This window comes from Equus asinus, chromosome 3 (genome assembly GCF_041296235.1).
Source record: "Equus asinus isolate D_3611 breed Donkey chromosome 3, EquAss-T2T_v2, whole genome shotgun sequence".
In the NCBI taxonomy this organism is placed as follows: Eukaryota; Metazoa; Chordata; class Mammalia; order Perissodactyla; family Equidae; genus Equus; species Equus asinus.
This window is the reverse complement of record NC_091792.1, coordinates 148,077,945-148,105,677: the sequence shown is the minus strand read 5'-3', so window position 1 is coordinate 148,105,677 and position 27,733 is coordinate 148,077,945. Positions and strand designations below refer to the sequence as shown.

Sequence of the window (27,733 nt, the reverse complement as noted above, 5' to 3'; positions counted from 1 at the left end):
AGTCAAAATAATTTAGTTTATATCTCATAGGGATAACTTTGGAAAAGGCATTTTATATCTATATGCCTATGTCTATCCCCATTTCAAAAATAAACTGACTGATATGCAAACTATACACAGTAATAAACTTAAGTATAAAGAAGGGAAAGGTAAACTCTATGTACACGCTAAATAATTTCCTTCTTCGAATGGAACAAATGAAGTAATAACACCATTGAGTATGTAGGGAAACTGGAAGATATTTAGACAATTTATCTTGGTACTCATTCATTCATTCAAGAAATATTTACTGAAGACCTAAGATGTAACAAGTACCATTCCAGATACTGAGGATCTTGCAATTAACAAAACAAAATCCCTGCTATCATCGAGCTTTCATTCTACTCCAGGACTTTAAACAATTTTAGGGTTAACCTCTAAAAGGAATTCAATTTTGAAAAATTTCTAAGTAAAAAATATACAAAACTTGTGAAAGTTCAACTCTGTACTACATAATGCCTCCCCCTGATTCTATTTATTCAACCCTGAAAGAATATTTCTGACCAGCTTCTAATTACAAGAAATTGCCTGAAGTGTATCTAGTTTAAGTAATGTTTCCTTGGATCTATCTATCATTAAACACTATAAGGGAACCAATCACTAAAACTGTTCATAGTTCATACAAAGGAAAAATGGAAACCTACAAGAAATATAGAGCATTCTTCATAGGTCCTCTCTAGTCCGCTTAATTCAATTTAAACAATCTTGCAATCACTTAATGATGAGGACGCATTCTGAGAAACGCATTATTAGGTGAGTTCCTCCCTGTGCAAACATCATAGAGTGTACTTATACAAACCTAGATGGTACAGCCTACTACACACCTAGGTTATATGATACTACTCTTATGGGACCACCGTCACACATGCGGTCCATGACTGTAATTCTAATCCTAGGCTGCTAAGTAGTAGAGAACAGGAAGGGTTTTCCCACTTAGTACTTAAAAGAATCTAGGTGCTCCTCACACAGAACGTCTTTCACCTTTTCTAAACTCTTCCAAGGACTCAAATGTTCCTAACAGAGAACTGAAAAGATACGTTACCTAACTTCTCTCTGCTTCATTGTCTACCTGTTTAAAGTGATAGCAGTACCTATTTCTTAACATTGTTTTGGGATTGAATGAGATAAGGCATATAAAGAATTTAATGCTCAATCATAATTGATGACATCAATCATTATTATCCTAAGCAGTGAGGTCTCAATAATAATAGCTTACATTTATCATTATCATCCTTCCCAAAACCACAGTCAGGAAAGATAATATACAAGCTACAATAAGGATATTAAAAGATTTCCTTATGTTTTGGCAAGATGATCAACATGCATATATTCCTCAAACTAAGCAACAGATTTAAAGTATCTGTTGTTACTTTATTACACTAATGTTACTAATATCCAGAATTTCTAAAAATGGCTGAGCTTGGAAATTTTTAGGAATCAAATAAGAGCTTCACCAACAAGATGCTCTATCAACATTTTATTGGCTACTCCAAAGACTGAGAAGTAATTCCTGTCTTTAAAAACACATTTTTTGCCTTTTACTTCAATGTAGAGTTAATAGAACTAAATAAATAATGGAGTTAAGACCATTTAAAAGATATTGTTATTATTTTCTAGCCTCATCCTAGTCAGACCATACTAGAAATCTCTAAAATGATTTTATTCAAAGAAAATTCAAAAACAAACAACAAAAAGAAACCCAAGTGAACAAGTAGAAAAATCCTTGTATTAATTAAATCTGGAAAGTGATGATGGACTACACATAAAGGAATTAACAAAGGTAAGACCTGAAGTAAAGCAAAAATACTAGTAAGAATCTTTCATTTAAAAACTAAGTGATCTTTCAAAGATCTTGAAGAAAACCAAGAAATCTCCAAATGGAGGTCACTAAATATCCATGAACACTCACCCAACCATTGGTAGGAGATCTCTTGAAGAACCAGATGCTTGAATCAGCTGAAATAGTACCAAGTTTTTACTGATTACTCTTAATAGGGCAATGGAGCACAGGTTAACTCCATACTATCAAAAATTAAAGACCACTATTATTGATAATTCTAGCTACTACCATTACAAATTACTCAAAGGAAAAACAGACTGAGTAACAAGTTCCAAGGTGAGTGAAACAACATGTACATGTTAAATGTGTACATTTCCTCCAGTTCTCTTAGTGATATAAATCTGATAGCATAATTCTTCTTATAAATGTAAATATATTGGCAGAATAAAATTTTCTAAATTAATGTTATAAAATTCTTAAATGAAGCATGTTAAATATTTTTAATTTTAGTTCATATCAAAAAATTTGAAAAACGAATTTGTTTTTTAAAGACAATGCCAATTTCTCAACACTAAATACTTCAGTTAACACACAGGACAAGATTTTCAGTTCCCTACACTTAAAAAAAATACAGTTCTTAACTTTAGGTCATTTAATATACTAATGATTCTTCTAATCAGAGGATTCTCATATTTCAACACATAAAAGAACTCATAACATTTAAGGCTAAAAAAGCCTCCTTTCCCAAAAGTGAGGACTATTTTCAACATTATTGATTAAAACCTGAAGTTACCAATTTAATAGAAAATACCCAATGTTACTTAATTCCAAAGAGGAGTAGATGAGAATACAGTAATCTTTTTCTCAATCTCTGGAAGCTGGGAGGTATGATCCCCTCTCCTACCTCCCATTCCCCCCAAACCATGACTTACTCCAAAGGTCTATCTGAGAAAGATTAAGACACTCTACTACTGCAGAAGTGGCCAAGAACAAAAAATGGAAGGTTCTATATTTCTATATTTTTCCCAAGTAACTAAGATATAAAAACAAATTCTGCCTGATACATGTGTACCAAGTAAGGGAACAAGCGGAACAAGCCTCATTTAGTTTACACAGTTTAGACAGATAGGAAGCAAAAGGAACGTTGACATTTTAATGTCAAGTAAGTCTATTCAAGCTACCAAAGAAACTGAAATCCCAAGCCAGCAAATTTACTCCGACCTGGCTGATCAATGATTTAACCGTTACATTTCTAAAGATAGCTTTGCAATATAATATATATATGTATCAATTATTGAACATGAAAGAACGTTTGAAGTCTTGAGAAAAGCAGCAAAATAAGAGCAGGAGCATAAAAAAAAATCTCCTCCCCTGCCTATAGTAGACAAGGAGAATGTCTGATAAAGTCTGGGAGAGACCTGAAAATAGAATGGTGAAAAGGAATGCCAAATAGAACACTAGCTCTACAGTGACTAAGAATCCTAATGTCCCTAAAATATGAAGAAAAATTAAGAATAAAGAAAGAAAGAATCAAGAATGAAATAGAGATTGACATACAAAAAACGTGTGTGTGAGAAAAATTCAAACATTTTAGATCTGTCGCAAATTTTAAATGACAAAGTATACCAATATTACCTTTCTTTCGAAAGAGTGCATTTAGGTAATTTTCTGCTTGGCATTCAATCTTTTCAGTGTTGGACTGGCCCTGAGATGATAGTTCCTCTGTTGGTGTTGACTGTGAAGAATCAAGAGATGGTAGACAATCCTAAAAGTATAAGAAAACAACATAAAAAAACCATTTTATTTAAACATAGGATTCCATTAAAATGGCAAAAAAAATAAATTCTCTAAATGCTCATTTGTTCTACCTTTTAAATATATCAAATTATATAGAGAGAACATAAAATGTGGGACAGCAGTCAGAAAAAAAGAAATTTAGCTCTGACAGAGGGTCAAATTAGCCTTATTCCTCAGCAAAACTATAGTCAAAAAGGGGGTAAGAACAGATAAATACACTGCTGAATAAATTCACTATACAGCATGCCAATAATGTAATACCTTCGGAGAGTTTTAACAACAAAGTAGATATGTTCACCCACTATCTGACCAAAATGGGTACAGGTTCTCAAGCTCTCATTTCTTCTTAGACCGTCTCACAACAGTGCATAAGGAATTAGGACTTCCCACCATACAAGAAGATGCTGCTTGCATAGTTTATGCCCTGTTTACAATAGACACTTACATAATCATTTACAATAGGAGATAATTATGATATCCAAAAGACTTCAAGAGAAAGTGAAAGGCTAAAAAGTGCTACCACATTATCCTCCAACCACTGATTCCTAAGAAATCAGACTGTAGGGTGGTCTCAGATCAAACTAGGCCTCCAAGCTCACCCTTGTCTACCTAAATATAAAACAGATCTGACCTGAACTTCATAAGTCAGGGAGCTATAAGAAAGAAATGTGAAATAAGCAAAACAGATGAGTGTTTGGGGATTTTTTTATCTGCAGGTTAAGCTAAATGTTTGACTTCTAACATAAGACTTCAAAATATTCTTCTTATTACCAAAATCAAGTATTTAAGTTTCCACTGTAAGTCACAAACTTGCAGAACAAATTAAGTTAAAAAAAACAAAAAAGAATTGTGTTACAATTGTGCAATTAGTTTAAAAATAATTTCATAGCACTAAAACTTACACTGACTGCTTCTCTCTGTAGGTTACAAAATGAACATTTTTCATCCATAGACCAGTCAGTCAGCTCTTCTGGTTCACAGTCTTTAAAAGAGGGAAAAATATTCATTAAATACACTAACTTTATTAAAACAAATAAAATTACCACTCTCCACAGCAATGGTTCATATAAAAAAAACTAACTACTAACAGTAGGGGAAAAGGCCTAACTTTAAAATTAAACTGATGATATTTAGAAAGAAATAAACAGAGAAGGCTGTAAGGAGAGTAATTTTGCACTATTAGCAAGAACAATGAATTGGTTATAAATTAACTTCCCAACAATAGGGTTTTAAGCATCATCTAGCCTCCTGAAAGATTCAATTTATCATCATCTACTAATTTTATTGTTATTTTCACTATGAAAGAAATCAGAACAAATATGGAGATATGGAGAAGAAAGGAAAAACCTGGTTTTGGTTTTGATTTTGGGGGGGGGGTTTGGTGAGGAAGACTGGCCCTGAGCTAAAATCTGTTGCCAATCTTCCTCTTTTTCTGCTGGAGGAAGAGGGGCCCTAAGCTAGCATCTGTGCCAGTCCTCCTTTATTTTGTACATGGGTTGCTTCCACAGCATGGCTTGACGAGCGGTGTAGGTCTGCACCTGGGATCTGAACCTATGAACCTGGGCCACTGAAGCAGAACACATCAAACTAAACCACTATGCCACGGGGCCAGCCCCAAGAATAACTTTTGCACATTGTGAAAGACAACACAAAACAGAGAAATGGAAAAAAGTGCCAGAAAAGCCCACAGATTTGAGAAAATGGAATGCTGTCCAAGAAAAATGCAGAGGGGCCTTCTCAGTAGAGTAGTGGTTCACTCTGCTTTGGCAGCCTGGGCTTCACGGGTTTGGATCTTGGGTACAGACCTACACACTGCTCATCAAGCCATGCTGTGGCCATGTCCCGCAATAAAATAGAGGAAGATTGGCACAGATGTTAGCTCAATTTCAATCTTCCTCAAGCATAAAGAGGAAGACTGGCAACAGATGTTAGCTCAGGGCCAATCTTCCTCACCAAAAAAAAAAAAAAAAAGAGAGAGAGAGCGAGAGAAAAAAGTAGAAATCCGTAGCTAAAAAGTCAGATTAGATTTTTCATTGTGTTGTTTAAAGGCTTTGCTGCAAGAGTTAAGAGTAAAAAGCAGGCAAACAAAAGACAAAACATGGGTTTTTTTTTCCGTAAAAATGTTCCTTATAAAACTATTGTAACATTAGAGTGTTTCTGGAAAACAAACATTTTCTACTGAAGGAATTTTCTGAAGGTATAATAACACTGTCATCCTAACTATACCTGGTATAGACAGTGATTTTTCAAACTTACTCCTTGTGGGCAGAAACTCTCCTTGATTTCTTTTCCCAAATAAATTCAAATGCAGAACCTCAAATACATAAAACCATTATCATCTGAGGCAGCTACACTGGGACTAATTTGAAAAGTACTGGTGTACCACGGTAATTTTCTCTCATACTTTTGGAAATACATAAGGAAGTTGAATACTTGTTTCTGCTAAACTACACAGAAAATAAGTTTATCCTTTTTGAAATGATAATGAATATATACTAGTGAGGATCAGGTCCGAGGATACTCTTGCATCAATCCAGTTATTCTGGTCAGAATAGAAGATAAAATAATTTGTCAGAGTATAAAGAGTGTACTGATAGCTCCTTTTGATTTTGGCAGTGGTCCAGAAATATTCCTAAGATGTATCTAAACCTGGAAAGGGTAAGTAATAGGCATATAAGATCCAGTATGGGGTCATGGAAAGATAACTGGATCTGAAGTCTCCAAAAATATGAGATGGAATTTACTAGTTGTAATCTTGCCAAGCCACAAAGTTTTTGTTTCAATTTCCTCATCACCTAACTTATTTGTGGATCAAATGAAAAAATGTAAAACTACTTTCTAAACTACAAAACACCATGGAAAGCCTAATTACTAATAAGGTAAAATCACCAGTCATTATTATTAGTAGTAGTAGTAGTAGTAGTATTTTGGTGAGGAAGATATGCCCTGAGCTAACATCCACTGCCAATCCTCCTCTTTTCGCTTGAGGAAGATTGTCACTAACATCTGTGCCAATCTTCCTCTATTTTGTATGTGGGATGCCACCTGCCACCACAGCACGGCTTAATGAGTGGTGTGTGTAGGTCCACGCCGGGGATCTGAACCTGTGAATCCTGGGCTGCCACAGCAGAGCAGGCAAACCCAACCACTATGCCAGTGGGCTGGCCCCCACCAGTCACTATTTTTTAAAGTCTGTACCATCACACATGTATTTAATAAGGTTTGTTTGCAGAAGACAGATAATTTTAATATCTGCTTAAGAAAACTGGTCACTTTTTGTAAACAACTTGACAAAAGAAAAAGTTTAAGCAATCTATCCAATAAAAACCTAGAACTGTAGCTATGTAGGTTTATATTTATTTTAGCCTTTTACCCCATCACTAGAACAGAATCATACATTCACAGTCCTGAATGCAGGGTCATGCAGGGTCTCTTACTAGGGAGGTAGAGCTTGTTGAGCAATGGAATGATTATGGGAGAAGCGGCAGTATACCATTCCAAGCTGAGGCTTTAAAAGGCATGGTGAGTTCCTCCAGTTCCCTTAACTTCTACTATCCAGCATGGGAAGAACTTGCCCCTTACAGCCAGCACTCTTTCAGTGTGGGACCTGGAGTCATGAGGAGATGTGATCCTCAACCACAGCCTGGAGTCCAGTATCAGATCACCCATAAGCATGCACTAGATTGAAGAGCTGTTTGTTACACTGCAAGATTGTAGCAAAAACTTAACTCATATGCCAAATATCACATAATTTTGATAGGTCAAGGAAATCTTGCTGCTTTTTTATTATGACTTTATGAATAGAGAATATGAAAGGAATCTAGCATTGGGATTCATGAAAAACAGCTGTTAGGCCTGGAAAAAGGGTACTTTTTAAAATGGTGGTAAGGTTTCATGAAGTTTCAATGATAAATATGTTGACTCAAGGGACAACAACTTTGAATTAATTAAAACAAGCACCAGTTATAAGATAAAATTGGGCATGTTGAGATTATCATCACTTATTTTATTTATTTCAGAAGTTCTCTAAGGAAATGTTAATTAAAATAAATACCTACATAGTTAAATAAATGGCAGTAAATAATCAATGATTATATAAATGCCATTAAATTTTGCTGCATTCAAAATTTATGATTTCATTTACAAATATTTAATAATTACTCTTTCTATGGCAATTTTTTATTTTGACTCCAAATAAATGATGGTGGGAACAATTTTTTATATATGGGAAAACAGATTTTTAAAAATCAACTCTTGGGCAGATTTCTCCCTCTGTCCAGGTTATCACTTCATGTCATAAAAATTAAACAAATGCTACACCAAAATACATTCATTTTCTCTCTCAAAATTTGACAATGAATCAGATATTTCTCTTTAAAATAAGCTCTCTCATTTTGAAATTTTAAAACATGAGTATAAGCTCAAAAAGGGTCAAGTTATATACCTAACAGAAATAGCATTATTTTTTTTTTTTAAAGATTGGCACCTGCGCTAACATCTGTTGCCAATCTTTTTTTTTCCTTCTCCCCAAAGCCCCCCAGTACATAGTTGTATATTCTAATTGTGAGAGCCTCTGGTTGTAGAAATAGCATTATTAATAAAAGGAAATGGCATAAGGAAAACTGATAGTAAACGACTGTCAACGACCAACCTTTCCACCATTGATATATATTCTTGTGGTCAAAGTCTAGCTCCAAATATTTTACGTAATCTATCTTAGAAAAATAACAGATTTTGAAATTAGAGAGCCTTGGTATTGAACCATGGGCTTTCCACATACTAGATGTGGCCTTGGGCAAGTAAACTTCTCTGAACTTCAATTTCCTCATCTGTAAAATGAGGATAATAATAACTGCATCTTAAGGCTGCAGTAAAAATTAAATTAAAAAACATAGGCAAAACATCTAACAAGTCCAATAGACGTTACTTTCATTTTCTTCTAAATAATCACACTCCTTTTGATTGTTTTTATTCTCTTCAATACCCTTTAATAATAGGAAATAAAGTTGGAGTTTCCAAAGACAAAGCCCAATGAAAAGTGAAAAAAAGAGAATATTGAACCAGATGGTTCATGAAAGTCATGAAAAAGTAGTTATAACTATGTTGATTTTGAAGAAAGATACCCAACAGTAGGCAATGTTATTCAAAACATAATTTTCCATTATGAAACTACATATTAACTATATAGGAAAAGTACAAAGGAGAAAAGAAAAACTATTTGTAATCTCATCATTCAGAGATAATGATTAACATTTTGCACCATATCCTGCCAGTTTATAGTCTATGCCCTTTTAAAAACTAGTATCACCTGATTCTTTATAGATCAATAAAACTGATAAACCTCTAGCCAAGCTAAGCAAAAAAAAAAAGGAGAAAAAGTAAATTTCTAATATCAGACATGAAAGATGGGCCATCACCACTGATCCTATGAACATTACAAAGACAATAAAAGAATATTATGAACAACATTAGTTGCCTACAAATTTGATAACTTCAGATGAAATGGATGAATTCCTTGAAAGACACATCTACCAAATCTCACACAAGAAAAAAGTAGATCACCATAACAGGACTATATCTAATAATTAAATTAAATCAGTAACTAATCACTTTCCAAAACAGAAAGCGCCAGCCCAGATCGTTTCTCAACAATTTGGTCCAGGAAACTGAAGCACAGGAAATACGTCCTCACTCATTCTACGGTTCCATCATTACCCAAATACCAAAACCTGCCTCAACAGACACCTCACCCAAGAAGATCTGCAGATAGCAAATAAGCATATGAAAAGATGTTCAATATCATATGTTATTAAAGAACTGCAAATTAAGACAATGAGATACCACTAAATACCTATTAGAATGGTTAAAGTCCAAAACACTGACCACATCGAAAGCAGGTGAGGTTGTGAAGCAACAGGAACTTAAATAAACTGCTGGTGGAAATGCAAAATACAGTAATCCCCCCTTATCTGTGATTTCACTTTCCATAGTTTCATTTACCTGTGGTCAACCGTGTCCAGAGGCAGATGATCCTCCTCATGACATATTGTCAGAAAGTTAATAGTAGCCTAACATTACGTCACAATAGTCATTCACTTCACTTCATCTCATCACATAGGCATTTTATCACCTCACATCATCTCAAGAAGGGTGAGAAAAGCACAATAAGATATTTTGAGAGAGACCACATTCACGTAACTTTTATTACAGTATATTGTTATAACTTTTCTATTTTATTAGTAATTGTTAGTCTCTCACTAATTTATAAGTTAAACTTTATCAGAGGTATGTATAGGAAAAAACACAGTACAGATAGGGCTTGGTACTATCCGCAGTTTCAGGCATCCACTGAGGGTCTTAGAATGTAGCCCCCATGGATAAGGGGAGACTACTGTAGTACAGCCACTTGTGAAAATAGTCTGGCAGTTTCTTACAAAGCTAAACACAGTCCTTCCATATGATTGCTCCTAGGTATTTACCCAAATGAGTTGAAAATTTATGTCCATGCAAAAACTTGCACACAAATGTTTATAGCAGTTCTATTCATAATTGTCAAAACTGGGAAGTGACCTAGGTGTCTTTCAAATAGGTAAATGGATAAGCAAACAGTGGTACATACATACAAGGCAGTATTATTCAAAAATAAAAAGAAATGAGCTGTGAAGCCATGAAAAGACTTAAAGGAACTTTAAATGCATACTGCTCAGTGAAAGAAGTGAGTCTAAAAAAGCTACACACTGTATGGTTCCAATTATATGACATTCTAGAAAAGAAAAAACTACAGAGATGGTAAAAAGATCGGTGTTTGACATGGGTTGGAGATATGGGAGAAGGGTGAAAAGGTGGAATACAGGGGATTTTTAGGGCAGTAAAGGTATTGAGTATGATACTGTAATGGCAGACACATGACACTGTGCATTTGGCAAAACCCATATAACTGCACAACACACAGTGACCCTAACGTAAACTATGGGCTTTAGTTAATAATGTATCAATATTGGTTCATCAATTGTAGCAAATGTACCACAACAACCAAAGATGTTAATATAGGGGAACCTAAAGGAGGGAGAAAGATGGGGTATATGGGAACTCTCTGCACTTTCTACTCCATTTTTCTGTAAATTTAAAACTGCTCTAAAACATACTATTCATTTAAAAAATTTAGGATATTACATACATGCTTATTTATCACAAATATTTTCCATTCTCAAATATACTTCTAAATCAATTTTTAATAGATAAACATAATCCATAATTTATTTAATCAGTGTCCTATTGCTGGATATTCAGCCTGTTTCTCTAATCTTGGTATTATAAACACCATGATGAATAGACTTGGATAAGTATTTGTGTACACACTGATAGGAGCTAATATACTTTTTACATAACTAACTCTAAAATAGTACTAGATTCTCTCGTTTTAATATAAATAATCATGAATTCATATTAGAAAACTAGACTTCCAAGTTAATCCTAGGCTATGAGTTCCTAGTAGGAAGAGATCCTACTTAGTCATTTTTCTTTCCTCATTGCTAACCACAGTACCTAACACAAAATAAGCATTCAAAACATTTCATCCAATAAATCTAATTAAAAAGTAGTTTTGTTGTCTCCATCATCATAATGTTAACAGTTGAAAAAAGCATATTAAGCCAAAAGTATTAAATTTCAGTCAGGGATCACCAAATCTTTTCTGCAAACAGCCAGACAGTAAATATTTCAGGTTCTGCAGACCATGCGGTCTCTGTCACAACCATTCAACTCTACTGCTGTAATACAAAAGCAGCCATAGACAATATATCAACAAATGAGGGGCTGTTTCCAATAAAACTTTATTAACCAATTAAATTTGAACTTCATGTAATTTTCACATACCACGAAATATTAATCTTCTTTTGATTTTTCCCAACTATTTAAAAGTGTAAAAACCATTCTTAGCTCACAGGCCATTCAAAAACAGTCAACGAGCTAGATTTGGCCCATATGCTACAGCTTGCAGAACTCTGATACAGTCAGGGTAAGTAAATCAGATGATCCAATGGATGAAAGAAATTGGCTTACCAATATAAGACATGAGGAAAGAATGACTAAAGTGGAAAACAAGAGCGACTTTTTGCTCAAAAGTCCCATGATAGCAGGAAAAGTGAGTTTTGAGGAGATGGAGAAGGAACAGAGGCATGCATACAGTATGGGGAACTTTTCTAGGAATACATAAAAATTCAAAGTTTATGACATTCAAAGCTTCTCTGGACTTCACTCCAAAAAGAAATAACAGTTTCCTCAAAAGGACAAAAACTCCTGAGAACAGACCAAAGAAGACAAAAAGCTAGGACTTTTTTTTTTGTTTTTGACTTGTTTTGTTTCCAACAAATTGAAAATTAGCAGCACTCACAAGCTTCTTTCAAAACCACTCAATCTGGAGGTGGTTCTGAATCAAATTCAAGAACTAAAATACAAACCTCTCAAAACACTGACATATACGACACAAAAGTCTTAAATTTAAAAACACACTGTGTACCAAATTTGATTTTCAGAGTAGCAGGATGAAAGTGAGAATGTCTTTTTCCACAGAAACAGCAGCAGTTTTGCAAACTGAAACAAGTCTATTTAACATAAATGTAGCTAAAATACTATGCATTTAATTTTATAATAAAAAATAATTTAGAGTAACATACAAGAATCCTTTGCTATCCAATTTATTTGGTTCCTGAGTTTTGGTGAATAAAAGGGTTCAGTTTTCCAATGATTTATCTAAAAACATAGACTAATCCATTTGATTCTTATACACAGATTTGTATAGGGAAAAATACTTACATTTGTAGTCCTAGCATCTATCTATTACACCACTTTTAACAACGGTAACGACAAAGAAAGGAGACTCATTTAGAAGAGGATGAGAAAGAAACTGGAGATGTCTATAATGGATAGCTTCTACGTGCCTTTTCAAAAGGCTCTACACTTTGATTGCCCCCAGTTTAATTTTCTTTCAAAGCGTATGGCTGTCTTCATCCTTGCACAAATACAGATTTATTATTATAAGATCATCATTCTTAAGCCTACAACTTTGATTAGAAGCTGCTTTAATTCAAAAAAACCAGGAAAAAGGTGAAAGAATTTACCTAAGAAACCTGGATAAAAGTGAAAAAATTCAGAGTAAAAAAGATCAATGAAGTAAATATGTGCCTACATTTGAGAAAAAGTTCCAAAGCTTAGCTAATTTTATAACTTCCGCCACCCATAAAAAGTACAAAAGAGGACATAAAGTACAAGATCTACCTGAATTAAAGGAATAAATGGAATAAGATATATAGCAATGAAGTATTTAATTAATTAATTAAATTAATTATAATAGATCCACCATGAAATACTGTGCAGCCATTAAGAATGATGATCTAGAACTTCATATACCCAAACAATACACTAGTGAACACACAGGAGGCACAAAAACTATACTGTACTTACAGTAAACACTACTTTAATAATAGAATAAATACATACAAACATACATTTTCCATTTATATAAAAACGTTAACAGCAGTTATCTGTGGGTCATGGGACCAGGGGTAATTTTTTTCTTTCTGGCTTATCTGTAGTTTTTAATTTCCTAAAATGAACATGCGTTACTTGTATACTAGTCTAAAAATAAAATACAAGCATTTATTTCCTTAGAACATTCTACCCTTTGTATAAAAACAACTAATTTCTGAAGGAACATAAATATATGCATACATACATATATAACTATATAAATAAATAAATGAAAGTAGGAGAAGCAAGAGGTCGAGTCACAAACTGCAACTCGGGTTATGAGAAGGCAGTTAGTATAATGCTGACTTCAGGTATGAATGAGGACAGCTGGTTAAGAATGCAAGGCTGAAGAAAAATAAAGCATAGGCTAAATTCTTGTTTCTTTAGATTCTTCCTTTGTTCATTTGTAAGCTCAGATAAATTGGTGAAACTACAATTAGCCAGTATTGCTTATAGATATATCAAGTAAAAATATTTACTTCAGTATTAAACTATGGTAACTGAGAAATGATTAATGATTAAAGAGATGATACAGAAAAAAAATCTTAGCCATAAGAATGATAAAACACTAGAACAGGCACATTTGGAGTCTCCTTAAAGTCATGTTCTACATGGATATCATTCATCTGATTGAAGACGGATGGCTGGGACAAATGATCTTTCACAGATACTTTCAGCTCTATGATTTATAACTCACCTATCCTGCTCAACATTAATAAAGAATGAGTAGAAAACTTCTGACTAGTCCCACCATCACTACCATTCCCTCAACTCAAAAGACTTATTTTAGAGAAGAGAGAAGGACCTTTAGAGACACCTTGGGTCTCAGCAGAATGGAAGGTATCAGAGTAGAATAGAAGGTAACAGAGTTAGCACATTAAAACTGACCAGATACAAGATTCAGAAATAATTCAATCGAAACGAAAGCAGAAAATCCATACTAACACTACCCATTTTGTTAATGAGCTGTACTATAAAATGTTAGATGTCTACAAAAATGTTCTCTCTTAGTGCTCTACATTTCCAAGCAAGCAATAAAACTAAACTATGGTATCACAGCAATTATATCATAGATCAAAATCTTCCACCAAGATTTATGCTAGAGCATTTAGAAGAGGAAGTTATAACAAATAACAGTATTATACATAGATATAAAACTCTGAACGCAGATGGTGGGATTTCTCAGAGTGACAATGTGAGAAACTGTATCATGAGCAAGAGGAGATACTCATTTAATCAAACCTCTTTAAATCCTCATTTTTTAAGTCAAGACATGTAAGGTATAAAATAACAAGAATCAAACTTCACCATTGAGCCAAAAACAAGCTTCATTTTCAACTTTGATAAGTGTACTAAAATTTATTTTAAAGACTATGATAACATTACATAATAACAGGAATAATATTTGGATTTTATTTATTCATTTAAAAATATTTTCTAATTAAACAAGATCACAAATTCATGTTTAATATAAAGTTAGTGTAGAACAACCATTTTTCATTTGTTAAATTAACAAATTTAAATTTGTTAAATGTAAATTAACATTTTACATTTGTTAAAATTTTAAAAAAACATTACCTTCAAATAAACTGAGGTCTCTTCGTAGCCGTGGTCCATAAAGCCCTTCTAAAATACTCTCAAAACCTGTGTTATTAAAAAGAGAAGAGTATATTAACCACTAGAAAAGCTTAATTTTACAATAATCAAAAACCAGGAACTCTATATGAATCAGAAAATTATAAATTTAACATACTTTGAGGTGTCAATATACACAGAGTACACATGTACTGACTATCAGAAATTACATCATTGTAAAGAAATTAAAATAGTCGAATGTAAATATTCAGTACTAACACAAGCATACACCTCTGTCATTTAGAAATATTCCCAGGTCAAAATATTATGGGCAGATTTCTTCTGTAATCATTTGGTAGAGAAGGAAAGAATAATTAGAAAAGATTTGTATTACAACCCTGTTTATATTCATTACAAAAAATGTTAACTTAAAAAAAAGTATCATCTTTACCCTCAACTAGAAAAATGAATAAATGAGTGTTAATGGGGAGAAAGTCTTGCTGCGAAAAGTATACAGTATAACATTTAGACCTACTTGTAAAAATTAAAACACAACAATTTGTTCATGGCTATGGACTTCCTTGTTTTAACAGAAAAAATTACTGAAAATCTTAAGTTAATAAAACTCTACTTCCTGAATTTATGGAGTGTTCTACTTTCTGGATATACTAATTTTAAGATTTTACAATTTTCATTTTGAAGTCTGCATCATATTCAATTTTAAGTAGTTTATTAACAAACTACAAGGCATCCAAAGGAAAATACCCAGGATAGCAAAATAAGCGGGAAACCAAGAAAAGAAAGAAATTTAAGGATGCTTAAATTAGGGATGAAAAAAAACAAATGTAGCATGACAGACCTGAAAAATGATAGTGGTATTTTTTTTGTGAAATAGTAGAAATACTTCTAGAAAAGTATTTCAGGGGCTGGCCTAATGGTGTAGTGGTAAGTTCACGTGCTCTGCTTCGGTGGCCTGGGTTTCGAAGGTTCAGATCCCGAGTGTGGACCCATCACCGCTTATCAAGCCATGCTGTGGCAGGCATGCGACGTATAAAATAGAGGAAGATGTGCATGGATGTTAGCTCAGGGCCAATCTTCCTCAGCAAAAAGAGGAGATTGGTGGCGGATGTTAGCTTAGGGCTAAGCTTCCTCACCAAAAAAAAAAAAAAAGGAATGAAAAAAAAGAAAATTATAATATGCTTAAAAAAAATTTTAACATCTCTGAAATCAAGATACATATTAAAGTCAATAGTGTGCCATAGTCAGAAAGTAGCAACATTTTTTCATTTAGTAGAAGAAGAAATGATGCATCTTACAAACTGATGATGTCTTAGATTTAACAAAATAAGGTGGTTATCGTGGTACTGGGTACATATGTACTTAATAAAATCTTCCTGAAATGATTTAGTACAAGTTTCCATGAGTGGAAATTTCAGGCAGAAAAGTGAATGAACTACCACCAAAAAGAGTGCTTTCAAGAATGCTACAGAAAAGATTTTCATACTGGGTAAAGTCTCAGATTGAATGAGCCCAAACTCTCTTTCTATTACTAAGATAATCTAATTCTCTTTTGCTGTGATCAATGTGCTCCTAAAATATTATTACAAGTAATTATTTTAGGATGTTATTCTGTGGAATATGGGTCAAAATGTATAGCCTTTCCTTTATATAAGCCTACCAAATTTAAACAACGCACATTTTCTAGATTAAAGCCTGAAAAGAAGAGAGCAAACACGGACTTATACTTTTTGTTCCATTAGGTTTCTCAACTCCTCAATAGGTAACACCAAGGTCTTACATATAGCCCGTGAAGATTTATTCATAGTGGATACTGTTGGTGTTACTGTAAATGGTATCTTTACTTCAAAGTTTTGTTTCTTGTAGGTTTATAGAAACACAATTGATGTTTGTATATTGACTTTATATCTAGCAGTCAATTGCTAAACTCTCTAATTATAATAATTTATCTGGAAATTCTCTATATACATAAATATATAAACAAAATTCTCTATATGTAAATAAATACATATACATAAATATCTACAGATAATGGCAGTTTGGGTTTTTTTCTTCCTTTCCAATCCTTATTGCTTTCTTTTTTCCTGTTCTTGCCTTACTGCCTTGGCTAGGACTTCCATTATGATGTTGAAAATTAGGGATGATAGTGGACATCCTTGACTTACACCCCATCTAAATGGGAAAGCATTCAAAGTTTCATCATTAAATATAATGTCTGCTATATTTTAAAAAATAAATACCACTTATCGCATTAAGGAAGTTCCTTATATATCTAGCTTACTAGGGAGTTTTGCCTACAACGAATGGATATTGAATTTTATCAAATTTATTTTGAATCTATTGAAATGATCATGTCATTTTTCTTTCTTAAATCTTAATATGGTGAATTACACCCAAGGTTAAACCAATCGTCTTCCATTCCTGGGAAAACCCAACATTATCATGAAGTTTTCTTGCTGGGTTTACCTGTCCTGATGGTACCTTTAAAATTTCTGCATCTATGTTCAACACTGAGACTGGTCTGCAAATTTCCTTTGTCAAGTTTTGATATAAATGTTATGCTACCCTCATAAAATGAGTGGAATTGTTTTCTTTTTCTACTCTCTGGGAAAAAAATTAGAAAATGTAGTAAGCCTTGCTTGAATATTTAGTAGAACATGCCAGGATGCCAACTGGGAATAAAGTTGATTCTAAAGTTTTATTACTGATCAAACTTATTTAACTGTCATAGAACTACTCAGGGTATTTAATTTCTTATGTTATAGTTTCCCAGGAACTCACCCATTTAAACTATATTTTCTAATTTATTTGCATAAAATGCTTTTTATCTATCTAATGTCAACCACATCAGCAGCCATGTCCTTTTTGCTTTTCATTCCTCACTTTGGTTATTTACGTTTTCTTTTTTCCTCAATCAACCACATTAGAAGTTTCTCTCTCTCTTTTTTTCACATTTAAAAAGAATTTTTTTTGATTCCTTGATTTTCTCTATTTTATGTTTGTTTTCTTATCTATTAATTTCTGCTTCTGCTTTTATTTCTTCTTGCCCGCTATTCTGAGTTTATTTTGCTCTTATTTTAACTTCTTGAAATGGACGTTTAGCTCATTAACTTTGAGCCTTTCTTCTTTTCTAACATATGCATTTAAAGCTATCAATTTCCATCTAAATACTCTTTTAAGCTGCATTCAACAACTTTTGACGTCATATTTATTTATCATTCAGTCAAAATATTTCCTAATTTCCATTATGACTTCTTTTTGGATTCAGGGTTTTTAGAAGCATATTTCTTAATTTCCAAATATATGGGGATAGCCTACCCTTTTAATAGATTTCCAACTCACTGAGGCTCTGTTCACTTTTTTCCTCAGTTTTTTTTCTATCTGTTTTTCATTTGGGGTAATTTCTGTTCTCTTTTTCAAATTCACTTACCTTTTCTTTTGCACTGCCCAGTTTGCAGTTAAGAAATTATACAAGTTTAAAATATACAATTTGGAGAGTTGTGACATATGCATATACCCATAAAACCAATAGCACAATCAAGGTAACAAACATTTCCAACACTCCCAAAGTATCCTCACACTCATTTTTTTTTTTTGAGGAAGACTAGCCCTGAGCTAACATCTGCTGCCAATCCTCCTCTTTTTGCTGAAGAAGACTGGCACTGTACTAACATCTGTGCCCACCTTCCTCTATTTTATGTGGGATGCCTGCCACAGCATGGCTTGACAAGCAGTGCATACCCAGGATCTGAACTGGCAAACTCCAGGCCAACCAAGGAGAACGTGTAAACTTAACCACTGTACCACCAGGCTGGACCCCCCTGACACACACACTCATTTTTAATTCATCTCTTCCTCCACTCACAACTCTAGGCAAACACTAATATACTTCTGGTCTCTCTCAATTAGTTTACATTTTCTAGAATTTCACTAAAATAGAATCTTACAGTACACAATTTGTTTTCGTTTTTCCCTGACCTTTTTCACTCAGAAGAATGATTCTGAGATTCATCTATACTGTTGCCTGTATCATTACTTTGTCATTTTATTTCCCAGTAAATTTCATTGCATGGATACACTACAATTTTTTATCCATTTAGATGTTGGTGGAGGGGCCAGCCCAGTGGCACAGCGATTAAGTTCGCACGTTCTGCTTTGGCGGCCAGGGGTTCGCTGGTTTGGATCCCAGGTGTGGACATGGCACCGCTTGGCACACCATGCTGTGGTATGCATCCAACATATAAAGTAGAGGAAGATGGGCATGGATGTTAGCTCAGGGCCAGTCTTCCTCAGCAAAATAGGAGGACTGGCAGCAGTTAGCTTAGGGCTAATCTTTCTCAAAAAAAAAAAAAAAACAGATGGTGGATATATGTTTTGAGTTTTCTTGTGTAAATAATTAACAGTGAAATGGCTGGGTTTTATGGTAGGTTTAAATTTAGCTTTTTAAGAAATTAAACTGTTTTCAAAAGTTACTCTATCATTTTTACATTCTTGCCAGCCATGTACGAAAGGTATAGTGGCTTCACACCCCAAACATGACTTGGTATGGTCAATTAATTGTGTGTGTTTCTTTTGTTTACCTTTTCTTTTTTCTTTTTAACCATTCTAATAGCTAAAAAACCTTTCTGATGTTATCATATCTCATGTGGTCTTAATATGCATTTCCCTGATGATTAGTGATGCTGATCATTTTTTCCTGTGCTCACTGTCTGTTATATATATATATATGTGTGTATATATATATATATATATATATCTCTGTCTATTCAAATCTTTTGTACAATTCTTAATTAGGTTGTTTAACCTCTCTTTTTTTTCTCCCCAAAACCTCAGTACATAGTTGTATCTCCTAGTTGTAGGTCATTCTAGTTCCTCTATGTGGGATGCCGCCACAGCAGGGCTTGATGGGCGGTGTATAGGTCTGTGCCCAGGATCTGAACGAGCAAACTCCGGGGTACCAAAGTGGAGTGCACAAACTTACCCACTCGGCCATGGGGCCAGCCCGCTTGACCTCTTATCATTGAGTGGTAAGAGCTTTTCTGGTTTATTTTTAAATATATTCTGTATACAATTCTTTTATATGATATATATGTTGTGAATATTTCCTCCCAGTCTGTGTCCTGCCTTTTTGTTTTCTTAACAGTATCTTTCAAAAAACATAAGCTAATTTTGATGAAGATCAATGTCTTCATTTTTTTTTTCATTTATGGTGGTTGTTTTTGCGCTTTAAGAAACTTTTTTCTACCCCAAGGCTCCAAAGGTTTTCTCTTAGAAGCTTTAGAGACTTAAGTTTTACATTTAGATCTACGGTCCATTTTGATTATTTTTTCTGAATAGTGTGTTAGGGTTGATGTTAATTTTTTTCTATAATGATATCTATTTGATCCAGCACCATCTGATGAACCATTTGTTTCCTTTCTATATTCTCTATTTCCCTCTTTAAGATGTTCATGTTATCCTTTTAGTCTCTGAGTATACTGAGAAATTTTTAATAGCAGTTTTAACATCCTTATCTCCTAAGTCTATTATCTCTGGTTCTAATTCTATTGACTGATACTTCTCCTGATTATGAGCTACATTTTCCTGCTTTTCTGCATGTCTAGTAATTTTATTTGGATGCCAGACATTATAAATTTTACATTGTGAGTGCTGAACACTTTTTTCCTTTAAAGAGTGTCATACTTAGTTTATTCAGGAAGTTAAGTTACCTGAAGATCATTTTGAAGATTTTAAAAAAGGTTTTTAGGGCAGACGCAGAAAAGCCTTTCCACTACTAAGGTAGCTTTCTTGGATGTCCACTGTATCTTGTAATCCCTGACTGCTCTTACACTAGTTGGTGGGAACCTGAATGAGTCCTAGCCATGTATGAGTTCTGAAAACTGTCTGGATTATAGCTCAAGTAACTGTCTTTTCTAAAGGAGTTATTTATCAGGCCTTGTGGAATATCACCCTACATATGCATGGACTGATTTTCAGCCAAACATTCAAGGGCACACACGAAGCTGGTTTCTTGTGCTCTTTCTCGCTGTAGCTCCCCCCTCTCTGGTACTATGCTGCCACAAATTCCAGACACTTAAAACACCCTGAATACTGATCTCTGTCTTCCCAAGTCAGTAAGACTACTGGGCTTTTTTTGGGTCCATCCTGCCAATGCTACAGTCCGGAAATTACCTCCAGGCAAAAAGTTGCCGTGAATATAGAGCCTATATCATTAGTTTCCTTTTTCTCAGGGACCACAGTCTTGTGCTGCCTCTTTTCCAATAACTAAAATTTCTTTTAAATATACAGTCCAGTTTCCTAGCTGTCTACAACTCAGGATAAGCCCAAAGTCTCTTAACTTTTCAGAGTTGTAAGTTCATCCTCAAGCTTGTTAATTTTAGTAATAGTAATTTTATTTATACAAGTTTTATGTTCTTTGTCAAATATTTACCATCTTTTTAATAGCTCCCCACTCCTTGTAGATATTTAGGTCTATCATTTCTTTAAATATGGTAAGCAGTCATTTTAAAAATCAGTTATCTGACAATTCCAATATCTTACATTGTATGGGTCTGTTCTGCTGTCTGATGGTTCTTGCTCATCTTGCCTTGTTTCTTTGTTCAGTACTTACTAGCTTCTGCCCTCAAAAGATTAAAAATTCCCTAAGGGTTAGGATGGATGTGTTCTCTCCCAGAAATGCTTATTATTTGCTTCCAGAAGGCACCTAAAGGCACTATCAGTTAGAAATCATCTTGTGGCAGACAGAATAACAAATGGCCCCACAGAGAGGTCCATGTTGCAATATCTAGTACCCATGAATAAATTATGTTACATGGCAAGAAGGAATTAAGGTTGCTAATCAGTTAACTTTAAAATAAGATTATCCTAGTGGACCCAAAACAATCACAAGGATCTTTAAATTGGGGAGAGAGAGACAGAAGAGTCAGAACAAGAGATGGTATCTTGAGAAAGACTCAACTGGTCAGTGCTGGCTTTGAAGATGGAAGATGTCCACAAACCATGGAATGCTGGCAGCCTCCAAAAGTCAGGGAATGCAAGAAAATGAATTCTCCCCTAAGCCTTCATACTGGAACACAGCCCTGCCAACAACTTGATTTTAGCCCACTGAGGCTCATTTCAGACTTCTGACCTCTAGAACTGTAAGATAACAAATTAACATTGTCTTAAACCACTAAATCTGTGTTGTTAGTTCATTACAACAGCAATAGGAAACTAATACACACTTGTCTTAGTCCACTTGGGCTGTTATAACAAAATACCAGAGAGAGGGTGGCTTATAAACAACAAACATTAAGAGGAAGAGTTCTAGAGGCTGGAAGGCCAAGATTAGGTGCCAGCATGGTCAGATTCTGGTGAAGGTTTTCTTCTGAGTTATAGAATGCCAACTTCTCCCTGTGTCCTCACTTAATGGAAGGGAGAGTTAGCTCTCTGGGCCTCTTTTATAAGGGTACTAATCCCATTCATGAGGGCTCCACTCTCATGACCTAATCATCCTCCTGAAGGCACTACCTCCTAATACCATCACTCTGGGCATTAGGTTTTCAACATACCAATTTTGGGGAGATGCAAACATTCAGACCATAGAAACACTTCAAACCAATTTCATGGCCTGAGGTTCCTTGATTGACTCAAGTTACGGATCTGCTAGAGGGCCGGTGTGTAACAAATTCAATCTCAGATATTTTGCTCCCTTTATTTGTTTCCTTTTCCTGTTCTGATCATCAGGCAACCTCCCAGGACTGCACGGAGGAAGGATGATTAGGTCTGGTTGCTTTACCTTGAAGGCATGGCCTTCTGAAGTCCCAGCTTACTGTGGAGAAGATCTTGTATAGAATCTTTACCCTGGACAAGGCCTAGGGCTTGAATTCTGATCCTCTTGCCTAGTCAGCCAGAAAAGCACAAATATATGTTATTAACAAACGACGTCAGGCTTAAGCAGCTTTTTACCACTTATTTTTTACGTACTTCTAACATTAGCTTGGGTATTCCCAACTGTCTTTTCAGCTCTTTTTAATTATTTCTTAAATTCAGGATTTTTCATTGTTTTCAGCAGAAAGATTGATCTAGATTACTTAGATCACCCTTATCAAAGACCAAAATTCCTAGTTCATTCAGTTTGACTATAATATAGAGTTCATGCATATAAATACAGTTTATCCTTTTCTCTATTTAGAGCTGTGTGACTTCTCACTTTTTTTGTTATTACAAACAGGGCTGCATTAAAAATCTTCATAAATTGTGACAAATTTAAAGAAATGAGGGAAAGATTTGAATAGATACATCACCAAAAAAAGAAGGATGGCAAATAAGCACATGAAAAGGTGTTCAAGATCATTTATCATTGATATGCAAATTAAAATCCCAATGAAACATCACTACACACCTATTAGAATGGCTAAAAAGAAAATGCTAATACCACATGCCGGTAAGGATGCACAGCAACTGAATTTCTCATAAATTAGCTGCTAGGAATGCAAAATGGACAACTTTGGAAAACAGTATGACAATTTCCAATAAGTTAAACACACACTACCACATGATGCAACAATCCTACTCCTAGATATTTATCCAACATAAATGAAAACTATAGTTATACAAAAACCTGTACACAAGTGTTTAGAGTTTCATTCACAATTACCCAAAATTCAAAACAACCCAACGTCCTTCAACAGTTGAATGGATAAACCAACCATGGGACAACAGAATACCACACAGCAAAAGGAACAAATTACTGATACATGCAACAACATGGATATATCCCAAATGCATATTGTATAGTGAAGCAAGCCAGACTTAAAAGTACATACTGTATGATTCCACTTATATGACATGAGGGAAAAAGCAAAACTACAGGATCAAAAAACAGATCAATGGTTGTTAGTGCCTGGGTGTAGGTAAGGAGATAACTATCAAGGAGCACAAAAGAACTTTTAGGGATGACAGAACTGTTCTATATCTTTTTTTTTTTTTTGAGGAAGATTAGCCCTGAGCTAACATCTGCTGTCAATCCCCCTCTTTTTGCTGAGGAAGACTGGCCCTCAGCTCACATCCATGCCCACCTTCCTCTACTTTATATGTGGGACACCTACCACAGCATGGGGTGCCAAGCGGTGCCATGCCCGCACTCAGGATCAGAACCAGCGAACTCCGGGCCACCGAAGCAGAACATGTGCACTTAACCGCTGCACCACCAGGCAGGCCTCCTGTTCTATATCTTATTGTTGAGAAGCTGGTTATCCAACTGCTTGTATGTCAGAACTCATAGACCTATACTTTGTAAATTATACCTTAATAAACTTCACCAAAATTTTTCTTGTAAATATGGCATAAGAGATGGTTTCTGAAGCAGAGAAAAGTGAAAGTCATTATTGATGTGGGTTCAGTGAGTCAAGGAGTCGAAAGAAAGATTTCTTGGACACTGAGGGTCTGGCAGTAGTGCTCTTCTACTCAGACAATAGCATGGAGTAGATGTGAGTTATTTCTTTACAAGACAAAGGAAAGATCATGAAAAAAATCGTTAAAATGGTATCAGTGCAGGTGGGGTCTGGTTACTGGGGTCCTATAACTTTGGAGAGAAATCAGGTCAGATCAGGTCAGGATGTCCTAAGCTTCCCGGAGGATGCTATAGGTCAGTACGTAGGGCAGGACGCCTTGGACTTCTCTCTTTGCGGCAGGGGCAGCCTTGATCCTCACTAATTATTGAGAACTAAATCAACTGTCAGGCTAGACACCTTGATGGGTTATCCTTAACAATAAAGTCAACTACAAATGGTGTCAGGGTTTAGGGTAAAGATGCAAGACTGAAAATTAGCTGTCAAAATCATCAGTGAATGTGGAAAGGTAACTTAGCTTTCCGCATGCTCATGGCATACTAAAAATCCTATGATCCTCTAAAATAAAGAGCCTTTCGTACAGGGGTAAAACAATGATTTAAAAGCAAAAGCTTTCACATAGAAAAACTGTCTTAAAAAAAAAAAGCTTTTGAGACTAAATGGAAGAGAAGGCAAATATAAGGACAATGTGATATATTCATATGTATATGAGACTTTATAGATTTCATCCGATGACACTACTCCCTTCCCTGATAGGTGAAATCAACTTCTATATGTATAGGCAGAAATTAGAGAAAAACTAGAAAAAATACTATTTTAAAAAATGAAAGATTAATGATTTATTTAAGCTTACTCTACTTTACTCAGCCAAACCTTTCACCACTAGTTAATCCTCTACTCTAGGGAGGTGTTCTTATCCTGTTTCAACTCTATTTCAAAAATATTCTGTTCATTCCTTTTTCTTTGCCTTTACAGGCCTCTACTCCTTGTTCTTCTTTATCCCTTCTTTTGCCTAACTCAAAACCTAGGTCTTCTAAGAAAGTACTCCCAATTGAACCATTCTTCATTAATATCTGTTTGTCTTTAAATGCCTGTTGCACATATCTTACCAGACAATTTAAGTATCTATACTATATCAATGAAGTCTTTCCAACTCCAAGTGTAGCTTAATTCAACCGAGTTCAAAAAACTAGGGTTCTGGTAATTACACCTTTCAAATTTGAATATTTGAAATCAGAATTATCTCTATTGTTTCCATAAGCCATAAAGTGGCATTCTAGTATTTAGCATCTAAACCAATCCCATGATAACTTCATATTGCTGGATAGGTTAACCAACCCCAAACCAAATAAAAACCAAACTAAAAAACCCACCTCTTTTTAGAAGATGCATCTAGATCTTGGGTTTGGAAAATACAGTCACCAAATCTATTACAAATAGACAAGAAGAAGAATGTGTCTTTGTCTCTTTCCCAGGACAAAAGACTAGCCCTGGGCAAACTTGAAGTCTTCCTCAACAACAACAAAAAAATCACATTTTCCTTTCTTATGTTCTTTTTGGCCCATTAATACCATTTCTGAAGGCCTAAACTTATGCTGAATCTAATCTCTCTACCTCCTGGTTAAAAAGAAGTATATCTGAATTTAAGCTTACAGAAGTGAAGCATATCAAGTGATGGTGAGATACAGGGAGTAGTGGGTAACTAAAATAGAGCAGAGGTAAAACTTGCTGATGATAAATAACCATACTATAAACTTGAGGGTAGGTACCATACTAAGGCTTTCTGCATTCCCTACTCCACTTATTGTAATGCTAATTATTAAAGTTGACCTGATGGCTACAAATTTAATACTATATTTTTATAATGAAAATGTATCTGATACAATGCTTTTTTACTGTTAATTCACCTTCAGACAGATTCTTAAGTTGCTAGATTCAATTCTATGTTTTAAAATCTGATTAAATGTATGCAATTATCATTCAAGTAGCAAATCTGACAACAGTGACCTACATAACATATAAATTGTCTTTTCTTAAGGTCACAATTATTTAATGAAGTGCTTTTTCAGTAAGTACAGATATTAAACCCATTTAAATATATCTTTATTTCCATGATGGTAAAACCATGCACCACACTCAATATAAAACTATACCAAAGAAAATTGTAACTTATACAAAATTTCAATACTCTGTATCTGCTTGAATCTTGCTATTAAACACTGACTCTTGAATTTAAATGCAATACATATTAAGGCAAAAGGCAAGAATTCAGACTTTCAGGTTGGAGGAGTCAAGAAAACATGGTGTCAGGGAAGATTTTCCAGAAATGATGACACCCAAACTGAGTCTTAATGGAAGAATGAAAGTTAGGCAAAACAAGGAAGAATACATTACACATTTAGAAAAGGAGAACAGCACGCATAAAAACATAGGGGAAAGAGGGCTTAATATGCTGAAGAATAGCACTATCCAACAGAACTTTGTGTAATGACAGAAAGGTTCTGTATCTGTGCTGTTCAATATAGGAAGTGAGGGACTGATTTAAAAATTTTATTTAGTTTTAATTAAATTAAATTTAAACACTCATGTCTAGAAATTGAAAAAGTATGGCAAAAATAAAGAATGTGATGTGAAGAAAGGGCAATATAAAAGAATGGAGAGATGTACACCACATGGATCCTGAAGAGCCTAGACTGTCTTGCCAAATAGTTAATTTTTACCCTGAAAGCCAGAATGAGCCATGGTAGGCCTTTACGTAGTTGAGAGACAGGATTAGCTTTGCATTCAGAAAAGATCACTCAAGCAGCAAGTGGCAGAGACTAAAATGGGAAAAGAATAAAGATAGAATGGTTAGAAAACTTGCAGAAATACAGCAGAGAAAAAAACCAGAACATAAATTTAGGCAATAGAAGTTTACCTAAGAGAAGGAGGATGGCTTTGAGTGATATAATACAGTTAAATGGAAATAATAATTAAATGGTGACACAGTTTCATAATTTTAAGGCGGGAGTGAGAAGAGTAAAGATTTCTGGCTTGAGAAATTGAGCGAATAAACATTCACTGAGACAGGAAATCCATGAAGTGGTTTTTTTTGTTTTGTTTTGTTTTATATGATTGGTAGATATAAAAGGAGTTTACTTTTGGATATGCTAAGTCAGATATGTGGGCATAAATTAAACAAAACCATCAGGAGGTAGAAACACTGACTTCGAGGTCATTAGTATACAGATGGAACATGTCTCACTTTCTAATAATTAAAACAGGTTTTCATCAAGTATCAGAATCAAAATATTTTAAAATTACCATTTAAAAGTTTTTTCCTATTTTAACTGCTAATATTGTAATGATACTATTGTTTCTTACTACAAATGTTCAGCATTTCACTACATAATAGAAGAAAAGTCAATATGTCATCTGGTACCACGCTACCCTCTAGCCCCCACTCCTGCCAAGTCTTAAATCCTAAAAAATGCCACATTGTATCCCGCCTCAGGCATTCACACAAAGCTGTTCCTTCAGCCTACAATACATTCCAATCCCCATTCCCATCCCCAAAACAAGTCTGGGTAACTCCTACTCATTCTTAAAATCTTGGTTCTTAAATTTAAATTCTTAAAATCTTGGTTTTAAGAATCACTGAAACTGTAAAACTAGAAGAAAACAA

At 34.4% G+C, this 27,733-nt stretch overlaps 1 protein-coding gene across 28 annotated transcripts in view; it reads right to left on the bottom strand.

Annotated features, from left to right (window-relative positions):
• The window catches only part of LCORL (ligand dependent nuclear receptor corepressor like), a 150,065-nt gene that overhangs the window by 98,825 nt on the left and 23,507 nt on the right, over positions 1-27,733 (bottom strand). For 11 of the 28 annotated variants that reach the window (XM_044767775.2, XM_070506159.1, XM_070506143.1 and 8 more), the window contains exons 2-4: positions 14,723-14,788; positions 4,519-4,598; positions 3,455-3,584 (exon numbers count right to left, since the gene is read on the bottom strand). In XM_044767775.2, coding sequence (XP_044623710.2) covers positions 3,455-3,584; positions 4,519-4,598; positions 14,723-14,788 — 276 coding nt within the window. Of the gene's footprint in view, positions 1-1,948; positions 1,996-3,454; positions 3,585-4,518; positions 4,599-9,616; positions 9,768-14,722; positions 14,789-22,514; positions 22,618-27,733 lie in introns of those variants that run through there. The other 17 variants (XM_070506163.1, XM_070506151.1, XM_070506156.1 and 14 more) reach the window with 7 other exon arrangements.